Raw genomic sequence first — 19,342 nt, 5'->3', positions numbered from 1 at the left:
TTTCAGGAGAGTTAATCATTGTGTTGTCACTGACGAAACGTGAACACTGATCTGTTTCCATTAAGGCTTCTTGAAAAGTCGAGACCGCGCCCACCAGAAGTTTTACTCCCAACTCACCAAAACCCAGATCTTCATCCGCTTCATCGAGGAGTGTACGTTCGTCAGCGACAAAGACACGGGCCTGGCCTTCTTTGACGATTGCGTGGAAAAGGTGAGCAGAAGCCTCACGTCATTCTATCCACCGGAAAGAGTCTTTTTTTTTTTTTTATGTTTAATCTGTGAATTTTACCCATCATCCACTGGGGGTATGAGGAAGTGAAATTTCCTTTGATTCAGCCTGTTCCTTTGCTCTCTTTCCTCTCCTCGCAGCTTTTTCCTTCTGATAAAATCACCGACAAAGGCACCAAGGTAATGGCTAATACTGTAATCACAATTTCCTTTTCCCCTTTTATTGTTTTGAAAAGTCTGTTGTTATCCCCTCCTAATCATCCTTCCTTCTGTGACTTCCACCAATCGTAACCAATAATCAGTGGAGCATGCTGTGAGTGTGATTAGCATGATTTACGCTTTTAATGCCACTGCAAATCAGTCTTGGTTATAATGCTGTTGTTCTCCATCACAAGAGCAATTGGTTATCAAAATGAAGCCTTGGAACATATTTTCCATGTAATGTTCACCTTGCCTAGACTTTTGCGTAGCACATCTTATACTTTCTTAGTAATGTGAAAGTTCCTACTTGTCTTAATGATAGTGTAAAGTGTTCTTCTTGGACTGCAGGTTGAAGCGGAGTCTTCCGAGGACACAAAGTTATTGGAGTTGGACGAGTCCCAGAAAAGTGAGCACACGGTGTTCGTGATGCCGCCCGAACCTCCGGTGGAAGATGGATCTGAACCACCTCAGAGATACACGTAATGAATTTTAACACTGCCACTGTAACCGTGTTATACAAGCTGCACCCAAAGGCTTTAGAGCAAATAGATGAAAACAGAGGGGTTTACAGATGCGAGGAGTATTGTTCAGAGAGTAGTATTTTTTTCATTAAAGATGGAGTAGACTTTGCCATCATAATGCTATATTGTAAACTTAGATATTTGTGGGGGGAAATTGCGGCTCTGGATTTGAGCCACCCTTGAACCAGTGTCACAAGGCAACCTGTCAGCAGCAGTGGTTGTAATTTTGCATTTATTTCTATCACTAGTTGCGTCTTCCTTGGTGCACCGTTACCCAAACTCGTTAACTATGTACTAAATATTTTGGTTCTGTCCTGCAGGTACAAAGGATTCCCCAGATTGAATACCAACCTGTTTGACGGACCCAGGGAGTTTCGGCCGGCACTCAGCACCAGAGCAGCAGGTGCCAGTCTCTCCAACAGCCCTGCTCTTCTGGCCAAAAGGACCAAACAAGTGAGTTTTGCACCAAGTTCCTCTGATTCTACTTATTCGATTTGTATCCTCATCCAGTCACACTGTTTATGAATGGACATACTAATACTAATGGACTATTCACATTAACAGGAGATCAAGTTGGCCTATAAGATGGCAAAGCGGTTCTACTCAAACCCTCCGCTGTGGGCACGCTGCCTCTTCAGTCACTGCTACAGCCTGTGGTTCATCTGTCTTCCCGCTGCCGTGCGACTGGCCAAGTCCAAAAGCAGAGCCATGCAGCAGGCCTACAATGTGCTCCTAAAGATGAGGACCACTGAGGTCGAAATGCTCGACGAGGTAAAGCAGTTGTCAAGTCCTTAACTGTACTGTATTGGTTTTTCTTTTGACATTGAGGCTCTGTGTTTTCTAGGTGTGTTACAGAGTAGTTATGCAGCTATGTGGAGTGTGGGGCCTGCCTGTCATGGCGGTGCGGGTCCTGGTGGAGATGAAGAAGGCGGGGGTACATCCCAATGCCATTACATATGGATACTACAACAAGGTACCCGAGTCTGAAATTAAAACTTCTCGTCTTGAAATGTACTGATAACTCATGGTTTTATGATCACCCTCCAAGTTTTAGTAACCACAGCCTCATCTTGTGTGATGTCATCCAATATACAGTGCTATATGCATATAATGCATAATATATTACTTATTTTCTTGGGCCATCTTAATGAATACAGGCAACTGCCAACTTGGTACAGTCCAGCTCTGACTCAGTTGTCTAGACCACACTGTCTTGCACTTCTTCGTTCAAATCATTGTGCTTGCCAATTTTTCTCACTCACACATCGACTTTTAAGATGAAACATTCACTTGCTTGTTTTCTCTTTCAACCGCTAACAACTATGGCAACTGAGATGACACACCAGCGTTATCTGTGGGGATTAAAAGCTATAATATAATGAGTAGGCAGATGAAGCGCTTTACTGGGTCAAACCACAAATAAAACTGTGATCAGGTGCTCTTCAAGGCTAGATAACAAATAGTTAAAAGTCATAAATCTTGTCTTAAAAAATGATACAAATCTGCAATGTGGCACAGATCGAAGTCACTCAGTTGGAGAAAGTTAAAAGCCATTTATTGACAGCAGTTACATAAGCCAAAACACCACAGAAAAGAAAAGCATAATGACATCTTTTCAATAGACAAGCAAAAAAAAATGTCATGTTCATAAGCACTTTTCTTATCAGTGGCTTGTTGTTTATCCAGGCGGTTTTAGAAAGCCCATGGCCAAGCAGAAACCGCAGCGGTCAGTTCATGTGGACCAAGCTGAGAAACGTGTTACGAGGAGTTGCCCAGTTCAAGCACTCTGTCGTCCAAACGTCAACCAAGAAGGGAACCACACACAGCGCCACAGGTAGAAATGACATATCAATCATTTATTTTAAAATGTTCTTTATTTCTTTGTACACTTATTCTGATTTTTGGTTTTCTTCTCAAATGCCACAGTGGGGAGCTCAACAGGCAAAGACGTTGACCGGTTGAGCCATGGGAGTGCTGACAGCTCAAGCGAAGTCAATGGAGAAGATAATGTTTTTGCTCATAGTCACAGTTTGAAAGACACAACAGACAACCACTGTAACACAGGTAAGAAATGTAACTTATGGGACACATGCAACATTTCGTTTAATTTACTGGGTGATGTTCTGTAATGGATAGATGGAAGTGCCTTGGCTCTTTCAAATGCCCTCCCTTGACCCATTCTGAGCTGTTCTGCACTCAAACTGTATTTATTATGGCGCCATTGCTTTATTAGCATGCTGTTAAAAAGCTAAAAATGAAAGTGTGTCTTTTCTGTGCTATGAGAGACAGCTGACTGAGTGCTCCAACAAAAAAAGCAAGATACTGTACATTGTCCTTGGTGATAAAGTGTCCTTCCATACTCAAAAAAAGTTTTATAGTTTTAAAATGTAAAATATCAATCCTGTGGTCCACAATGATGTACACTTTATATATATAAAAAAGCGTTTTTTGTTACCCTTTAACCAAGTGCATTTTCTCAGATCCATAAGGTCATATTATTCCTCGTATTGTGGTCGCTTTTTTGATGGGTTTTCATCCCATTTTTGCCTCATTTTCATCGCTTTGTGTCACTTTTCTGTTGCATTTTCATCCTCATTTATGTCTCGTTATTGTTGCTATTTTGACACTTTTTTTCAAGAAGCTTTTAGGTTGTGATGATGTGCTCGGTGCAGGTGGGGGTCAAGAGGTTACATAAAGAGACCACACTGTCATCTTTTTTTTTTTCAATGCAGGGCAACACTCTGACCAGGGATATGGCTCCAAAGACGAGCTACATCTGGCAGAATCACTGATTGCAGCCGTCATTTCTTCTGAAGAAAGAAACCAAGACAAAGCACAGTGCAGTGGTAAAGCTGTGCTCTACATATCATTTTTAATCGATTTTGTTTTGAAATTTTATGGTGCATTTAAAATCTTATTTTCTTATTATCCAGGTGAGGACATTGCTGGCTCAGTGGACAGTGCGGTAGCAGTAACTGAACCTTCTAGTCCCAAAGATGTGAACGCGCCCACAGCGAGTATCGTCAGACTGTCCACGGGGAGCTTAGATGGAGGCAGAGAAACAGGTCATTTTCATATTTTGTTTTAAAAATGAACACTAGTCTGGTCTGTGGAGCCGATAGTCTAGTGGTTAAGGCATGTGGTGGAACGCTGTTATGTCCACAAAGTGTCATCTTGTTTTCCATTTTGTAGGAAAACTGTTCAGGCGGCACAGTAAGTCCGACAATGTATCCCTCCCTGAAGATGACACCGCACAAGGCCAGTCCCAAAAGCAGAGACAGAAATCCTTCTCTGAGCGCAGCTGTAGCTTTAGCGCTGAAACCAGAGCCGGGATGCTTTTGGAGAAAGGCGTGGACCACATGGCCAGCCAGATGGGAGCAGACGCACGAATACTGGCTGCTGCGCTCAGCACTGGACAGAGCCCTCCACCGCACATTGCTCCAAAGGCACTTTTTAAAGACTTGGAGGAAGAGCCAGAGGATGAATCGGGACTGGAGAAACTGCCGGAAGAAGATGGCGCACCAGAAGATCAAGAAATTGGAAGCAAAGTTGAAGGTAACGCAGAGGAGGAGCAAGAAAAGATGGAGATGCAGGAGGATGAGGCGGGGGGACGTGTGCCGTCACTTGAGAGAGCGGATGTCGAAGCAGGAGCTGATCCCTTGTCGCGATTAGTGTCTGAAAATGAAGAGTCCGCCTCTGTGACAAGCCAGGACACCCCGCGCTCCCTGCCTGCTGTCGTATCTCGAAACCTCGCCGAAGAGATCGAGATGTACATGAGCCTGCAAAGCCCTCTGAGTGTCAAATCTTCGAGCATGGACCTACAGCAACCGCCTAAGGACAGCATGGACTCCCCCCAGATGAAGCAGACTTTAGAGCGGAGGTCCAGTCTCCCAGTCCCCCAGGTGAAAACTCCCACGGGCTCACCTGGCGACACCCCAAAGCGCAGCCCGAACGCTGTGACGCGGTCCAAAACGTTCACGGCGAAGACGAAAATGCCTTCCAGCACGTCGGGGAGTCCTGCTCCTAGATCGGCCTCGCTCACAGCCCTCGTCAAGTCTTCGCAAGGAGGGTCTTTGGGGTCGGTTATGAACACATTTTCAGGTATAAAAATGGATACGCTTTTGTCCGGGCCCAAAATGGATGTCTTCAAATCCAGCATGAAGCAGGCGGCGACTGTAGCCAGCAAAGTGTGGGACGCGGTGGCTTCCGCTTACTCTTACTCAGATGATGAGGTGAGCCCACTGATTTTGAAAAGCGGGTGTCATTTTTATGTATATGTTTATTGAAGTCATGTTTTATTCCCCCCCCCCCCCCCTCTAGGATGAGCAGGGTCCTCCTGGTGGTTTCCCCGCTCACCTTGATGAAAACCTGCTGTTGTCCCATGATGTAGATGAAAGTCCAGAGAGAGGCCAAATCCCAGGTTTGGTGTCTAACGGCCTGAACCAGAGCTGCACCAGTTTGGGCAGCAGCAGCGGCAGCAGTGATACGGGCCGGGGCACGCAACCGACACGTAAGTACAAACTCGCTTTAACTTCACGGGCCTGCTGCATCATGTCGGGAGATTTGTTGTGTTTTTTTGACTGGCTACCACTGTAATAATCATGTATATATATATTTTTTATTCTTGCAGATCCAACTCCAGGTCGCGGCAGAGGACTCGACTCTGAACAAGGCTCGCATCATGCTTCCTGCTCCAGCATCTTTCAAAACATCGCTCTTGAGGTCAGACTTTTCCCGCTCTTTTATAAACCACAGTGTTGCATCGCGATTAAGATTACATCCATACCTTGTCTACCCACAGGTTCTCATGTCCAGCTGCTCTCAGTGCCGTACCTGTGAAGCTCTGGTGTATGACGAGGAGATCATGGCAGGATGGACCGCGGACGACTCCAACCTCAACACCAACTGCCCTTTCTGCCGCACTGCCTTCCTGCCACTGCTGCACATAGAGTTTCATGACCTACGCTCAGCCAGGTAAATTCTTTGGTATAATGTAGGTATAGATTGTATGAAATGAGAAATGACAATATAAATGCTAAGTGGGCATTTCTATTGTCATTTCTCATTTCATTTTTCAACATTTGTCAACATTTGTCAAAACATTTGTCCATCCAAACCGTGTCATACTCGATCGCACTTCCCCCAGCTTCTACATGAATCCCAGCGCCTCTGCGGAGAGTATCCAAAGCACCAGCACACAGCCCACCACCAGCAGCACAGCGGACATCAAAGCCCCAGAACTGGTGTCGTTTCCAGAGGATGAATCTAACAAGAACCCTGATGACAAGCTGGGAACTCCCAAGAGGTATGTAGCACACACTTGAAGCTAAGAATTATACTGCATTTGTGGAGGAAATAGTTTGTGCTCTTGGGTTTAAAAGAAACTCAGTAGCAAAGCAGAAAATCAGTAGAGCTGGGGGAATTACAGTGAATAAATGTGTCCAGACCTTCGCAAACCTTGGCTGAAACAACCATTGGACTCAAAACCACACATTTTGTTTTGTTCATCGTGTCTCTAGTCTCGTCCCGGAGCCAGTGCAGTCAGACCCCCTCGGTTTACTGGAGCACAAGGCGGCAGTAACGCAGCTCAAATGTAGCGGGACGTCCCTCACTCGCAGCAACAGCGTCGGGGGGCCACTTCAGAGCCTCGATTCATATCAGAGACCGGGACATCCGGGACATGGTGTATCCACGACCAGCCTCCCCAGCAGCCTGCAAGAGGTGTCGGTAAGAGTTTCACAATGTACCAGATATAATGGGGTGCAATAAGGATATGACTGATTATTTTGTGCGACAGGATGGCATGGGAGCAAAGCGGCCCAATCCCAAGCCTGTGTCTGTCCCATACCTGAGCCCACTGGTGCTGCGTAAAGAGCTGGAGACACTGTTGGAGAATGAGGGGGATCAGGTACAAAACAGGCTGTCTCACCACAATTATTTTGGAGTGTGCCTCAGTGGTTAGTGCGCTCATCCACAGATCAAAAGGTTTGAGCCATGGATGAGCACACTAACCTTCTCCGGCCATTGCATACTGTAATTTTGTCCTTTGGCAAAACACACACCTTGCCCAAGTGTGTGAGTGTGAGAGTGATTGGTCATGGGGGCTATAGCTGCAGATTTTTGTTGTGGCTACATATCATTGGCTTTCTCACATGAATAACATTACAATCTATGGAGGCTTAATGGATAATGTGGGAAACTGCTGTCTTTGCAGGTGATCTACACACACAAATTCCTGAGCCAACACCCGATCATCTTCTGGAACCTGGTGTGGTATTTCCGTCGCCTAGATCTGCCCACTCACCTGCCCGGCCTCATCCTCACCTCTGAACACTGCAACAACGGAGTGCAGGTAGGGTACAAAGCCTATTAGTTTCAAACTAATGTTTGTTCATCTAATGCATGTAATACTAAAATTGTTATTTTATGTAGCTGCCTCTGACATCGCTGTCCCAGGACAGTAAGCAGGTGTTTGTGCAGCTTCTCTGGGACAATGTCAATTTGCACCAAGAACCTGGGGATCCCCTATATCTGCTTTGGAGGACATTTTGTAAGTGTGCGCTGGACTTAAATACTTCAGTTTTAAAGAAAATGTTCATAGAGAATTGATGCTGCAGTTCTTCCTTTCCCCACAAGAGGTCAGACTGCTCTCATATTTGAAAATGATTTGTGGTTTATCATAATTTCCAGTGGAAAAGAAGGGAACGCTGGCTCCAACAGACCACCAGGAAATCCGTACTCTCCTCAACACTGTTGTCAGAAACATCCAGACCAATGACGTGTACGGGCCTATCAATCTGTTGATTCGAGAAATCAAGAGGCAGCCGGAGGGATTCAAACGGCAAAGGTCAGGCTTGTAAAAACTCAATATAAACTCTGAAGTGTTAACATATTTATGTCAAACTGGATATATTTGTGCCTACAGGAGTGTCTATAGAGAAATACTGTTTCTTTCACTGGTGGCTTTGGGGCGAGAGAACATTGATGTTGGTAAGTGAATACATGGACCCTAAGACCTTATGGTGACACAGGATGTTTTTTAGTTACAATTTTGATTTGATTTGGAAGTAATTGCAGTTAAGCTATTGTATCTAATGTGTATGTAACTTTCGTCATGCAGAGGCCTTTGACAGAGAGTACCGCTCAGCTTACGAGGAACTCAGCGCAGAGCAGCTCAAAGCGTTGCACCGAATCGACCGCCCGCCGAGCCCCAGTGTTCAATGGTGTGTCAAATGTTTTGGCGCTCCATTCATCTGAACAGAAAATGCAAAGACACAAGGATTAAGAAATGACTCGGAAGCTGTTGACTTGACATGGTACTAAACACTTTTTTTGGACTTGAAGAAATGCCCGTTGTCTGCCTTTTTAAACATATTATCTTGTGGTTTTCCAAGCGACATGTGGGACTATTTTGTGCATAAATTGCTTGGAACTTTGCAGCACATCTTATGGGACTTTGTGTAAATATGGTTTGTAAAGATTCCTTCCTCTCAGATGACTTACTGCCCTTGTGGTCCTCTTTAGTGTGTGTGTGTGTGTGTGTGTGTCCGCCATTTTAAATCGTCAATTTGGTGTGAGCGGCGGAACTTGTATAGACCGTTCCCATCGTGCACTTTCTAATGCCTGTTTCTTTGTACATATTTTTACTGGATTGAAATCAAAAACCAAGGTTTCCTACAAATAGCAACAACGTCTTAAAGATTTTTTTGAAAAACGACACCTATTTCTATGTAAATATCTTTGCAGCATGAGAGAGAAACGGACCGAGGACAATCACTCTTTCCATAAATCTTGTTAAAGCTACAACATTCCAGAAATGTGCTGGTGTTCATGTATTGATTGTTACCAACACAGAATACACTGAGACAGACTCTTTATGGAAACTCCCAGTCGTCCGCTGTAGCAAGTGCTTCCAAAGAGTAGTCATCTGACCTAACAGAATAGATATGACTCTGCCTCAGGTCGAGTCACAACAACTGTTCTGTGGTCATATAAAGGAGAGGAAGTGACCCAACGATCTCGAGTTTCACCGCAGTTGTTCGGCTTATACGTCCGCTTAGGGTAGGGCTGGGCAATGAATGGAAAAAGTGTATGTTTTTATTAATAGAAATGTGTGAAATGGGTCTAAATTGTGGTCTCTCACACTATGCCCACTATGTCTTCTTCTGTGGCTGCCTTTCATCCAGGCTCATGTAAAAAGGCCTGTAGCTTAATGATGTGAATACAGACATTGTTCATACTTAAAATCTGTTAATATGATTATCTATTAAAGCTGTATGTGTCTAAAATAGATAAAATGTTATATATTGCCCAGCCCTAACTAACTTTTCCCTCCAGTGTACAGATCTGTGGAACCCTGAGCTGAAGATGCCTCTTACACAATTGGCAAAAAGTCTTCAAAACTCAGTCCAAATGACCACCATATGAAAACTCTTGTTACAGAGACCGATTCTGCAAGGAACACACGAGTGGTTTTTAGATGAAAACTTGTTTATATAACAACGTGGAAACTAATTGAGCCCCTAAGTGTGCACATTGCTTGTTGATTGCTTTTGGCTTGCACACAGCGGCCCAAAGCCGCAGCGCTAAGGTTTTCGATGCACATAACCATTTGCGACATTCCATTTAGTACCAGCAAGAAAAGGCAAAATGCTGCGATGATGTGTGGATAAATTGATTTTTATTTTAGAAATGGTATAGAAACAAACTTGTACAGATTAATTGTTGTAACATGTAAATGTCAGATGTTTAGCAGTGGCGGTAATTAATTCAGATCACAATTAACAAAATAGTTTTTTCTTCCAAAACTTAAAAAAAAAAAAAATCTATTTATTTTTATTTTTGTATTGTTATTTGAATGGCAGATAATGTCCATTTCATTTTTTTCATTTTTTTTGCTTTTTTTTTTTTCATTTTATGTTTAACAATCAAATTTTTCTTTTTAACATTTTAAGAGATGCCACCCTGTAGCCTAGTGCATCCTTTTGGGAGAGATGTACAGAAACAATAACTCAAGTGGTTTCTACCGTCCTGTGGAGAGGAGCTGAATGTCAACAAATGCGCTGCAATAAATTTATTTGTCAATCATTTGCTCATGTGTACAGTGTACCTTTTTTTTTCATCCTTGAATTCAATGATATTTCCCTGTTTTATTCAGTGATTCATTCATTCAACACAAGTTACTAAAATTACCCAAGAAAATGGCAGAAAATGCGGAAAAGCTAAACAATTCTAAAGAACAAGGTGCAAAGATCAAAATGAGACATTTGCAACTTGAATATTTACTCCGTGTGGAAAAAGTTACAATTATTTATACTCAACTGGTGCAGATACTTTACTCAAGTAGAAGTAAAAAAAAAAGTAAGAAAAAACTATAAGAGGTACAATTTCTGTAACTGATTACTACCTACCTCAGCAATTAGTGTCAGCAACCAAAACTTAGGTCATCTTGAACAATATGTTGTTATTGTGAATAAATTAACTGTTAGAAGTAAAATGAATAGCATTTTACTTGATGATGATTTTTTTTTCTTTTTTTTTTGTTTTTTATTTATTTTATTTTATTTTTTACCATTTTTTTTTTTACCTTAAAACAATCGTAGGCGAATATGTTAAGTGCTCGCGCATCAGAGCTCGTGCCCCTCCTCCTCATTAATTGCACCTGCTGCTGTTAGAGGACACGGATCGCCATCTCCTTTGCTAAAAAGAAATTGTAAATTATTTGGACCTTATAGTTTCACTTCATTTGCCAAAGACACAAAACATGCCCAGGCGCATTAAGAAATCACAGGACCTCGAAAATGATGACCCAGGTCGGGAGATGCGACGCAACAAGCTGGCCCTTTTTATCCAACAGTTTGAGAAAGAAGGTTTGTAGCAACTATGTGAAGAATTTTCGCAAATCGCGATATAGCGTAGTAATACATGTTAAATTGGCAGCACAAGAGCGTATGAGGGACCTAGAAGCCAAAACAGAAAATCTGCTGGCCACAGTGGACACATTTTTCAGAGTGGAACTGATGAAAATGCCCCCTTCACTAAAGCACATGCGAATGGGAGATTTACTTAGCGGTAAGTTGGGGTCCATGCTTCAAATTTAGAAGGCCAAAATATTGGCCTAAATTATCTCTTGTTATGATTATAGCAGAGGAGGAAATGCCAGCAAGTGACGTCTCTATTGCTATGAAGGTGAGTAAATGGATAAACGCCATCTAGAGGCGAAAGGTGTAACTGCATGCGCACTGTAACTTGCAGAATGAAGCCCTTGAGATACAACAGCCTCTAAGAAGAGCAGCCAGCAAAAGATGTAAGTGCTATAGAAATCAGATTCATGTCAAGCAATACCATTCATTTTGCTTCCCTGTCAAGGTAAATCAGCAGATTCTCCACCAGTGCAGGCCACTCCTGCTGCAAGAGGCAGGGCCCAAAAGGTTGGTAATGACTCTTTTAAAGGGTTTTGAGGCTAAGTAGTCATGTAGATGGGGAAAAAAGTTACAAATACAATACCCAATACAATTTGCAGTATAACTAATTGTAATTGGATTTTACATTTAGGGAGGAAGACATACAAGGATGAGAACATTACCCGAGAGCATCAGCACTGGGAATTTAAGGTTTGTCAAGGCAATTTGAGTGTTTTACTACTGAAACAAGTGGTCCATGGTGGATGGAGTTTTCATTCTTCACTCTATTGGTCGATTGTTTTGTTGCCAGGACCACTACAGCTTCAGTGAAAAGAACAGAGAGCCTCCAGACCGGCCAAAGCTCGGCAAAAAAGCCAAAGCTTAGGTTTGTCAAGAATGTTAGTAAGTAAAAGGCAAAATTGCTGATGATGTAGTAATATAAAATGTCATCCCAGATCTGTACTGTCGACTGGCGATATGCACTGCTCCATGACTGGTTCGTCTGCACACATTTCTGTCACCACGAGGCAAGGGCAGGTAAGTAGGAAGGGCGGTGGACCAAATTGATTACCAAATGGATTCTTGTGTCTTTGAGTAGACACAATTATAATGAGGTTTTGTTTAATGTTAATGCTGTTCATGCATGTGGCTACTTTGCAAATATTAAAACATGCATAGCAATACAGTAATCTAATTCGTAAGTTGTTGTACTGTATTCAGAGTCTAAAGATGCTGTTCTTCTCCAGACTGTTTGCTTTTCTGAAAACACAAAGGATCAGGACATCAACGTGGAACTGTTGGATGATGTGGCGTGGTGTCAAATCCAGCGTCTCTCTGTAAGACTTTTTACCTTTTTATAAAAGTGTGCGACTTAATAAAAACACTAACAACATTTTATTTTCAGACTTTAATGGATCATCTGTCAAGTCGCTGTCAGAAATGAAGAAAAATGTCCACTCTGTATTACAATGCATTTTAAAAAGCAAATAAAAGTTTTTCAGGTTTACTTCACTATCATTGCTATAAAGAAGCAAGAAAACATTATGGGCAGAAGGCAACAGTGCAATCAAATTTATAGGCACTTTGGCATTTAAACGCCTCACTATATAAAAAAAACAAAAAAACTGACTATGGAGTAAGACATTTAAATTTGTTTTGACTGCAAGGACTCCATCTCGACAGAAATGGGCCCGCTCTGCTGTGACACTTGACAAGACGACGCCGTATTGTCATTTGTTTCCAAATGCGATTCCCCGTTTGCTTCTGGAACCATGCGTGGATAGAACGGCCCAACCAGCCAATTCAGCGGCGTATTATTGACCAAATAATCCATAACATGATCTAGCGAATCCTTCATTTTGCCTAACTGCGCCCTGCTGTTGGTCAAAACGCTATCGGGCAAGTCACCCAGCACCTTCGCTTTGTTAAAACTAGAGTAGACTTGAGAGGCGGAGTGGCTGAGGGAGAGCGCTTCTTGCTGGATGTTGTTGGGAAGGCCCTGCAGACCGGATACAAGGACGAGGCAGGTGGTTTGGAGTTGGTGCGTGAGGGAGCGGGCCATAGTCAAAGTGCGAGACTCGATAACCTGCAGAAAACAGAAATATTTAGACTTGGCACATATGATTATCTGTGTTTCAACAATTGTATTATCACTGACTTCTGCCTCATGACTCTGCTCCGTTTGACCATCGGACCTCCACGCCATCAAAGAGTTGAGCTTGTCCTGCACCATCTGGTTAGCCCCATTGATATTTTTCCGACCATATTCAATCTACAAAAAAAAATATTGTTAAATTCAAGTTACATAGTTTAGCCGTACTTGAAAGTATGTGCTGAAGCCTACCACATCAACAGTAGAGTTGAGCGCTGAAATGAACCCCAGACTACGTTGTTTTCCGTCCTGAATTTTCGCCACTGCTCTTGTGTAGGCCCTCTTTCTGACCTTGGTGGACAGGGAACCCAATCGCACGTAGTAACTGGGGTCATTCTTATCAAACCCTTGAACAGTTTTCGCCTCCAGTTCTGTTAAACAAGAACACATAAGGGTCTGGTTAGTGTCCTGAAGAGATTAGCCAATGCTTTAGTTCACAGGTCAATAAAGACATCTACACAGTGCTTGTGATTGTTGTTTTAAGCTCACCCCGGCCGTGTGAGATTGTAAACAACAGCTTCTTTTGTTAATGGAAAAACTCAAGCACTTCCTTAGATTTTATTTCTTGGTACAGCATAATCCACCAAGTCGTTATTATTTTCTGGAAACTGGCTCTATGCAATAAACAGCTCAGACCAGCTGCTTGATTAAAAGCAAGTGCAGTACACACAGCCAACTGCCTGTTTGTCTGAGGACTTCTAAAAGGTCCTTTTTAGTTACGAGACAGGAAGATTTGGGCCTTTACAAACTAAAAAAAGACAAACTGGTCAGTAAGAAGGCAGCATAGCATGTTAGCATTATTATTCTTGCCTTAAGCTCCCAAAAATATGAAAGTAAAAGTGATAATGGTGTGTGCATGTCAAAAACATTTAGAGCAGAAGGCTTTTGTTTGTCTTATTCTACCATGTGAGCTTTGTTTATGTCGCAAAAAGCTGCTCATGGTTCCAAGGCCCTTGTTACAGTATAAGTAGTAGCCAATGTGTTTGCTTTTTTTTCTCACCCAGCTCATCTTCAGTTAGGGGTAGATACTGCTCCACCAGGTTCTCGGACGTACTGATGGCTGTGTCCACTCCGCTGGTCACCAAGCGGGCCACTCTGCTCTCCAGGACGGTGCTGACACTGCCACTGACCACCGCTTTGGTCTTCTCCATCCCACCATGCACTGCGCCCCTGGTCTTCTCCACAACGCAGTTTAAAGTGTCCGAAACGGAGTCCTTTGCCCCAGACACGGTCCCCGTTACGACATCTTTGGCACTGGTCACCGCGTCTTTAGCGTTGGACACAATCTGGGCAGAGAGATTGAGGCAAAGAATGCAATCGTTGAGGAATAATTTGGGGGGGAAATGGGATGCACGTTAGCTCATACGAGGACACTGGCCAATTTGGGTTTTGCATAAGTGGGCTTGAATCCGGTGTTCGCTAATCGGGACATTATGCCGGTACATACCTGCTCAGAGGGATGGTGGAGGATTGGCAATGTTTTCTCGATCCTGTCCAAACCTTTGCAAGCCAGATCATTGGCAATAGCGACTGAAATCGGAAAGAAAATAAGTAATCAGTTTGTGTGTGTGTGTGTGGAGTAAGAGCCTTTGTTATTTCAAATATGAGTCACTTTGTAGTAATCCTACATTTGGGTGAAAGGTCAATCTCTCAGTTCCCTGTTCTGCCCATGTGACTCACAACAAGTACGCATGTTGCTTGGTTTTCATCAGTTTCCGTTTGACTCAATGTGCAATTACCAGAGGAGGAAGTATTTTAAAAATCGGTGTGCTGCTTTTATTACTATTACTATGTGGAGGAACGGTATGCAACACGTATAAAAATGTCTTGTAAAATACGTATAGGTAATCAAGCCTGTCTGGTGGCTTCGGCTCTGGCAGTACTTACTCTGGGGTTCCAGTTTGTCGAGGATGGGGGAGGCGGTGTTGAGGGCCACAGAGGTGATTGTTCGGACTCCCTGCTCGGCCACCTCGCACACAGTCTTGATGTAAGGGTGGTTGTCTTTAGTGTTGGAGTAAACACTGGAGACGAGGCCATAGGTGGAGCTGACCAGAGGGAGGCTGACCACCCGCTCTACCACATTCTGTCAACATAAACAGTAGTTATTTAAAAAAAAAAAAGTTTTCCATTCAGACAAGACATTTCTTACAGTGAAAATATGCCTTATTAATATGACACTTACAGGCTATTTCATGTAAAGATAAAGCAATTTAGACTAACTCACCTGATTATGGATAACTTCAGCTGCTGCCATTGTTGTTAGAGTCAGTCCTGAAAAGAGGACAATGCTTATTTCACGCCAGGAATTTATCTTTTTTTATAAGAAAACTCAACACTTCTAAAACAAAAAAGAGGTTCAAAGTTGTTGTTTTGTTCTTAGCCAAAATAAGTTTAAAAACTCACCTGCGATAGTAAAGAGTCGGTTGAACACTAGGCTCTCGGATCGATGAATGAAAAGGTTAGTGACTGCTGCGTATTTATATTGTGTAATTATCGCGAGAGTGGGGGCCGTAAAGAGTGACGCATGTTTTCTAGGGCAAAGGTGAACGTCCAAAAGTTGCTCTCTTTAGAACAGCCTGTCATCACATGGTCGACTAATTATGCTCAAATTTTACAAGATAAGAGATGTGCTTTCATTTTGTAAACTATTGAAGTGGACAAAAGGGAGATTGAGGAAATCCAATTATTCAGTGTTGGCAGAAAAAAAAAAAATAAAAATAAAAAAAATGGTTCAAACTAAGTTGGCCTTTCTAAAATTAAATCTTAATGAGTGTATTTAGTTTTAGATAACTGACTGGCTTAATTTGTATATTTCTCATGTTCAAGCTGCCAAGTTTCAAAACATATAATAAGAATAAATAAAGTGATACCAGGAAAAACTGATTTAAGTTTAATTATGGGAAGTAAAGTGTGGGATAATGCTACAGATTGGTCTTTATTGTCCTGATTCATAAAGCTTAGCCTGAAAACATCCACCTCTGGAATTAACTCGCATTGTTAATCTTTCTGTGGCCCATTCTAATTTGTTTTTATTATAGACATAGGCTTTGTTTTACTATTTTATGAACTCATTCATTTAGGATAATTAGCAGGATATTCTTACTCTTCTACTTCTATTGTAACTTCTAACTCAAAAAGCCCTTTTGACATGGGCTTTGATGATTCACATTATTTGATCATAGACTTTGGTTTGACCATGCTTCATTGTCCACGTCGTCACTTTTATATGATGTAATGACAACCAAAGGTCATTTGATATCGCTGGATCCACACCATCCGCGTGGCGTGATTTTTGAGAACCACTCCTCTATAGTGACCGCCTCAGAAAGAGTGAAAGTGGGACAGGTTGTTTGAAGCGTGGGGCAGGTATGAATTTAATATATTAGACAAAGAATTGGCAGACACACCACATCTAATATTTTACACTGAAACATGCAAGACAAAAGGCTACAAAACATTCTCACATAGACAATACTGAACATCCTTCATATGGATGTCATTATACATGTCGAATATAACTACAGTTTTATTCACTTGCCACTATTTTAAAATTGAGACATAATCTGATGTGGTGGGACTCGGGGAAAAGGTCTGTGGCTGTACAGTACAACCTGAAAGAGACGAGTGGTCATCCTATTTTTATTTGTGTGAATTCAAAATCAAACATTGTCAACAGAATAAAGCACTAAAACAAATGTAAAGAGTCCATCCATGAAGATGAAATTACAAGTGAGTAACTTTGAGTACAGAACAAAAAAATAGAACTATAAATAAAGCTTAGACAGACTTTAAATGAGTGTTGGGGTTAACATATTACAAAAGTACAGAGTTACAAAAATGCATTACTTTTTACAGTAACTAAGGAATATAACATATTACTTGAACAAAATTACGGGACTATATTAGTCATTACAATTCAAATCGCTCAAGTTACAAGTGCATTTAAATGGTTTGTATTGATGTAAGAACAAAAAATGCCAAATTACCCCCAAATAAAATGCATCACCACATCAAGTTGGACACTGGTGTATAAGATCTGTAGTTGCCTGTAGCATCATTAAAACAAATTATGATGGAATGGGAATAAGTAACAGTAATGCACAGTGGCATTATTGTTATTTTCAGTTTATATTTTGCCAAAAGTAACTCAAAGTAGTGTAACTCAGCTACATTTTTGAAACAGTAATATAGTACAAACATATTACATTTTTAAAGCTGTAACTACTAATATACAATATATTACCATTTTAAAGTAACTTGCCCAACACAGCTTAAAATACAAAATTTCAAGATACATTCTCTTAAAATCATTTATCTAATTTAAAATGTATTATTACTACTGCCTAATTAAAACAATATCAACCAACATCATCATTGGACATTTTCTCGTTTTTATTGGCGACATAGTTTATACAAATGGTCACAGATGACATCATGCCTCGGTGTCATCGTGTCTGGTGAGCTCTTTATCTAGATTGTCTCGTCCAGGCCTACCTCAGGGGGTACTTCAGTTCATTGTCCAAACAAGAACCCCGTCAAAGCTAACAACAAACTCTGCAAAAGGTTTGATGGCCTGTTATGTCACTTAAACCACAAACCACACAGTTCTGTTTCTGTGCTTAGCTTGTATGTGGCAGAAATGATTGTGATTGTACAGACTTTAAAATGTGCCGCGAGCCAGTGGATTGTCTGAAGGTACTGAGAGTGTTTTGGTCACTAGATGGCGATAGAGTTTTGTTCTTTTAGTGGTTCAGGCGCAGCTCCTCTCGATCCTACACTGAAGTGCTGGAACTAAATGAAGACGAGGATGAGTTTGGCTATTTAAGTAAACTCATTTTCAGCTTTACTTTAAGCACAACATGTAGGCCTATATTTTTCATAAGCAGAGCCGGTTTTTCCTATAGGCAAACTATGCAAGTTGCATAGGGCCCCTGCAGCCACAAGGGCCCCGCATCTCAGTCAAACTATGGAGTTGTTTCCCTGATTAATTAACACATTGTTACGGGCCTATTTGTCACAAAGATGAGTTGAAACCATGTTCTTATGCACGCAGTTACTTTAACGCCTTTCTAGAGTCAGCAGTACCCTCGTGAGTATAAAAGAAAAAGATTCAACAATAGCCTATGTAAGACTCAGAAAGTTGGGAATTCTGTAAACTATCTTGTTTTTCCCCATCCAATATAACCAATATATTACTCCTAATTCGAAAGCTTTCAATGTAGGAAAATGTGCTGTTTTTCAAGTACAGAAACAACCTTAAAGGGACTATACAGAGTTTGAAAATGTCAAAATTATGTATTTTCCTCCCCCTACATGTTCCAACAATGTCCTAAGGCATAGGTGTCAAACTCTGGCCCCTTATATTTGGCCCGCGAGGCTATACCAAATGACTACTCGAGCTGGCCCACCGGTATTATACATTGTTTTTTCAGATTTTGCATATCTGGACTATTAAGTTATATATTGTATAGTAATAAGTGTTGCTTGTTCCATATTCAATGTTAAAGCAAATCTTGTTTGGGTCCATATTAAAAGGTTTACTTGTTCAATGGTGGCCCGCGACTTTGTTCAAGTTTTACATTTTGGCCCACTGTGTATTTGAGTTTGACACCCCTGTCCTAAGGTGTAGAATGAGCCCAGACCTGTTCACCACAACTGCCTCTAAAATCCTGCACTGTCACTCAAAAAGGTGTTAATTCGGGTCCAAATTGCAGTCATGTACGAGCTTAATATAGAAGGTGCAGTTACACGTATGACCTGGCGTGACAGTAGTGAGTATAAAATGGCTAACTTGCATCTAGCCCCTTTAAGTTCAATATAAAGTGTAAAGGCATACCATCACAAAGAAATTGAGGAAAGCAATTAAATTATTAGACAAAACGTTTAAAATATATCAAACTATTATAGCTTTAGTGTATATGGGCAATACTATTGGAAGTCATTCTCATGCCTCATCTCTTATTTTACTCATAGCTCTACTACAGTGAACTCAACGGGCCACGTGCCAAGCCTGGCTCCCCAGTGTAACAGTACCTGCAGCAGACTAATGCTGGGAAAGAGTCACACCTCCGGATCACACAGAGGCAGAGAAAGAGTGCGGACAGCCGGAGACACAGTGGCCGAGTTTAGCCGTCTTTGTACAAAACATTGGGGGGGAGAAAATGACATGACTGGTGCAACGTTACGCTCCTCTGATTCACTCAAACGCTGGACATTCAAATTATGGGGCATTATGTTCTCAGCCGAGCTATTTGAATGTCACAGCAGTCACTACAGCTACATGTTACAAGTGTAAAAGAGATTTATACAGTGTAGTTATTGTGAGATTTTCAAAGTAG

At 41.7% G+C, this 19,342-nt stretch overlaps 3 protein-coding genes and 1 long non-coding RNA gene across 6 annotated transcripts in view; 2 read left to right on the top strand and 2 right to left on the bottom strand.

Moving 5' to 3' along the window:
• The window catches only part of dennd4c (DENN/MADD domain containing 4C), a 41,163-nt gene extending 32,020 nt beyond the window's left edge, over positions 1-9,143 (top strand). For 2 of the 3 annotated variants that reach the window (XM_079580312.1, XM_079580311.1), the window contains exons 14-35: positions 66-211; positions 370-408; positions 778-908; positions 1,271-1,403; positions 1,515-1,721; positions 1,795-1,923; positions 2,637-2,784; positions 2,877-3,014; positions 3,683-3,796; positions 3,884-4,015; positions 4,143-5,182; positions 5,271-5,460; positions 5,581-5,672; positions 5,752-5,924; positions 6,097-6,255; positions 6,470-6,677; positions 6,748-6,858; positions 7,165-7,302; positions 7,383-7,500; positions 7,641-7,797; positions 7,876-7,940; positions 8,071-9,143. In XM_079580312.1, the coding sequence (XP_079436438.1) occupies positions 66-211; positions 370-408; positions 778-908; positions 1,271-1,403; positions 1,515-1,721; positions 1,795-1,923; positions 2,637-2,784; positions 2,877-3,014; positions 3,683-3,796; positions 3,884-4,015; positions 4,143-5,182; positions 5,271-5,460; positions 5,581-5,672; positions 5,752-5,924; positions 6,097-6,255; positions 6,470-6,677; positions 6,748-6,858; positions 7,165-7,302; positions 7,383-7,500; positions 7,641-7,797; positions 7,876-7,940; positions 8,071-8,207 (3,905 nt within the window). In that variant the 3' untranslated portion in view covers positions 8,208-9,143. The remainder of the gene's footprint in view (positions 1-65; positions 212-369; positions 409-777; positions 909-1,270; positions 1,404-1,514; positions 1,722-1,794; positions 1,924-2,636; positions 2,785-2,876; positions 3,015-3,682; positions 3,797-3,883; positions 4,016-4,142; positions 5,183-5,270; positions 5,461-5,580; positions 5,673-5,751; positions 5,925-6,096; positions 6,256-6,469; positions 6,678-6,747; positions 6,859-7,164; positions 7,303-7,382; positions 7,501-7,640; positions 7,798-7,875; positions 7,941-8,070) is intronic. The other variant, XM_079580313.1, reaches the window with a different exon arrangement.
• The window catches only part of LOC306980883, a 469,430-nt gene that overhangs the window by 128,459 nt on the left and 321,629 nt on the right, over positions 1-19,342 (bottom strand). The gene's annotated exons all lie outside the window — the stretch shown is intronic.
• On the top strand, positions 10,714-12,351 carry cdca9 (cell division cycle associated 9; the record flags this gene model as incomplete). The annotated part of the gene is made up of 7 exons (XM_079580041.1): positions 10,714-10,819; positions 10,890-11,021; positions 11,098-11,138; positions 11,205-11,380; positions 11,809-11,890; positions 12,100-12,189; positions 12,258-12,351. The coding sequence occupies 7 exons, from the start codon at positions 10,714-10,716 to the stop codon at positions 12,294-12,296; spliced, it is 666 nt and encodes a 221-aa protein (XP_079436167.1). The 3' UTR covers positions 12,297-12,351.
• plin2 (perilipin 2) lies at positions 12,489-15,430 on the bottom strand. Its single transcript, XM_079580247.1, has 8 exons — positions 15,408-15,430; positions 15,229-15,275; positions 14,892-15,087; positions 14,452-14,534; positions 14,005-14,290; positions 13,197-13,375; positions 13,011-13,124; positions 12,489-12,938 (listed from the first exon to the last, which is right to left on the bottom strand). The coding sequence occupies exons 2-8, from the start codon at positions 15,256-15,258 to the stop codon at positions 12,498-12,500; spliced, it is 1,329 nt and encodes a 442-aa protein (XP_079436373.1). The 5' UTR covers positions 15,259-15,275; positions 15,408-15,430; the 3' UTR covers positions 12,489-12,497.

This window comes from Gobius niger (genome assembly GCF_951799975.1).
Source record: "Gobius niger genome assembly, chromosome: 21".
Lineage (NCBI taxonomy): Eukaryota > Metazoa > Chordata > Actinopteri > Gobiiformes > Gobiidae > Gobius > Gobius niger.
This window is presented reverse-complemented; position numbering and strand designations above follow the sequence as displayed.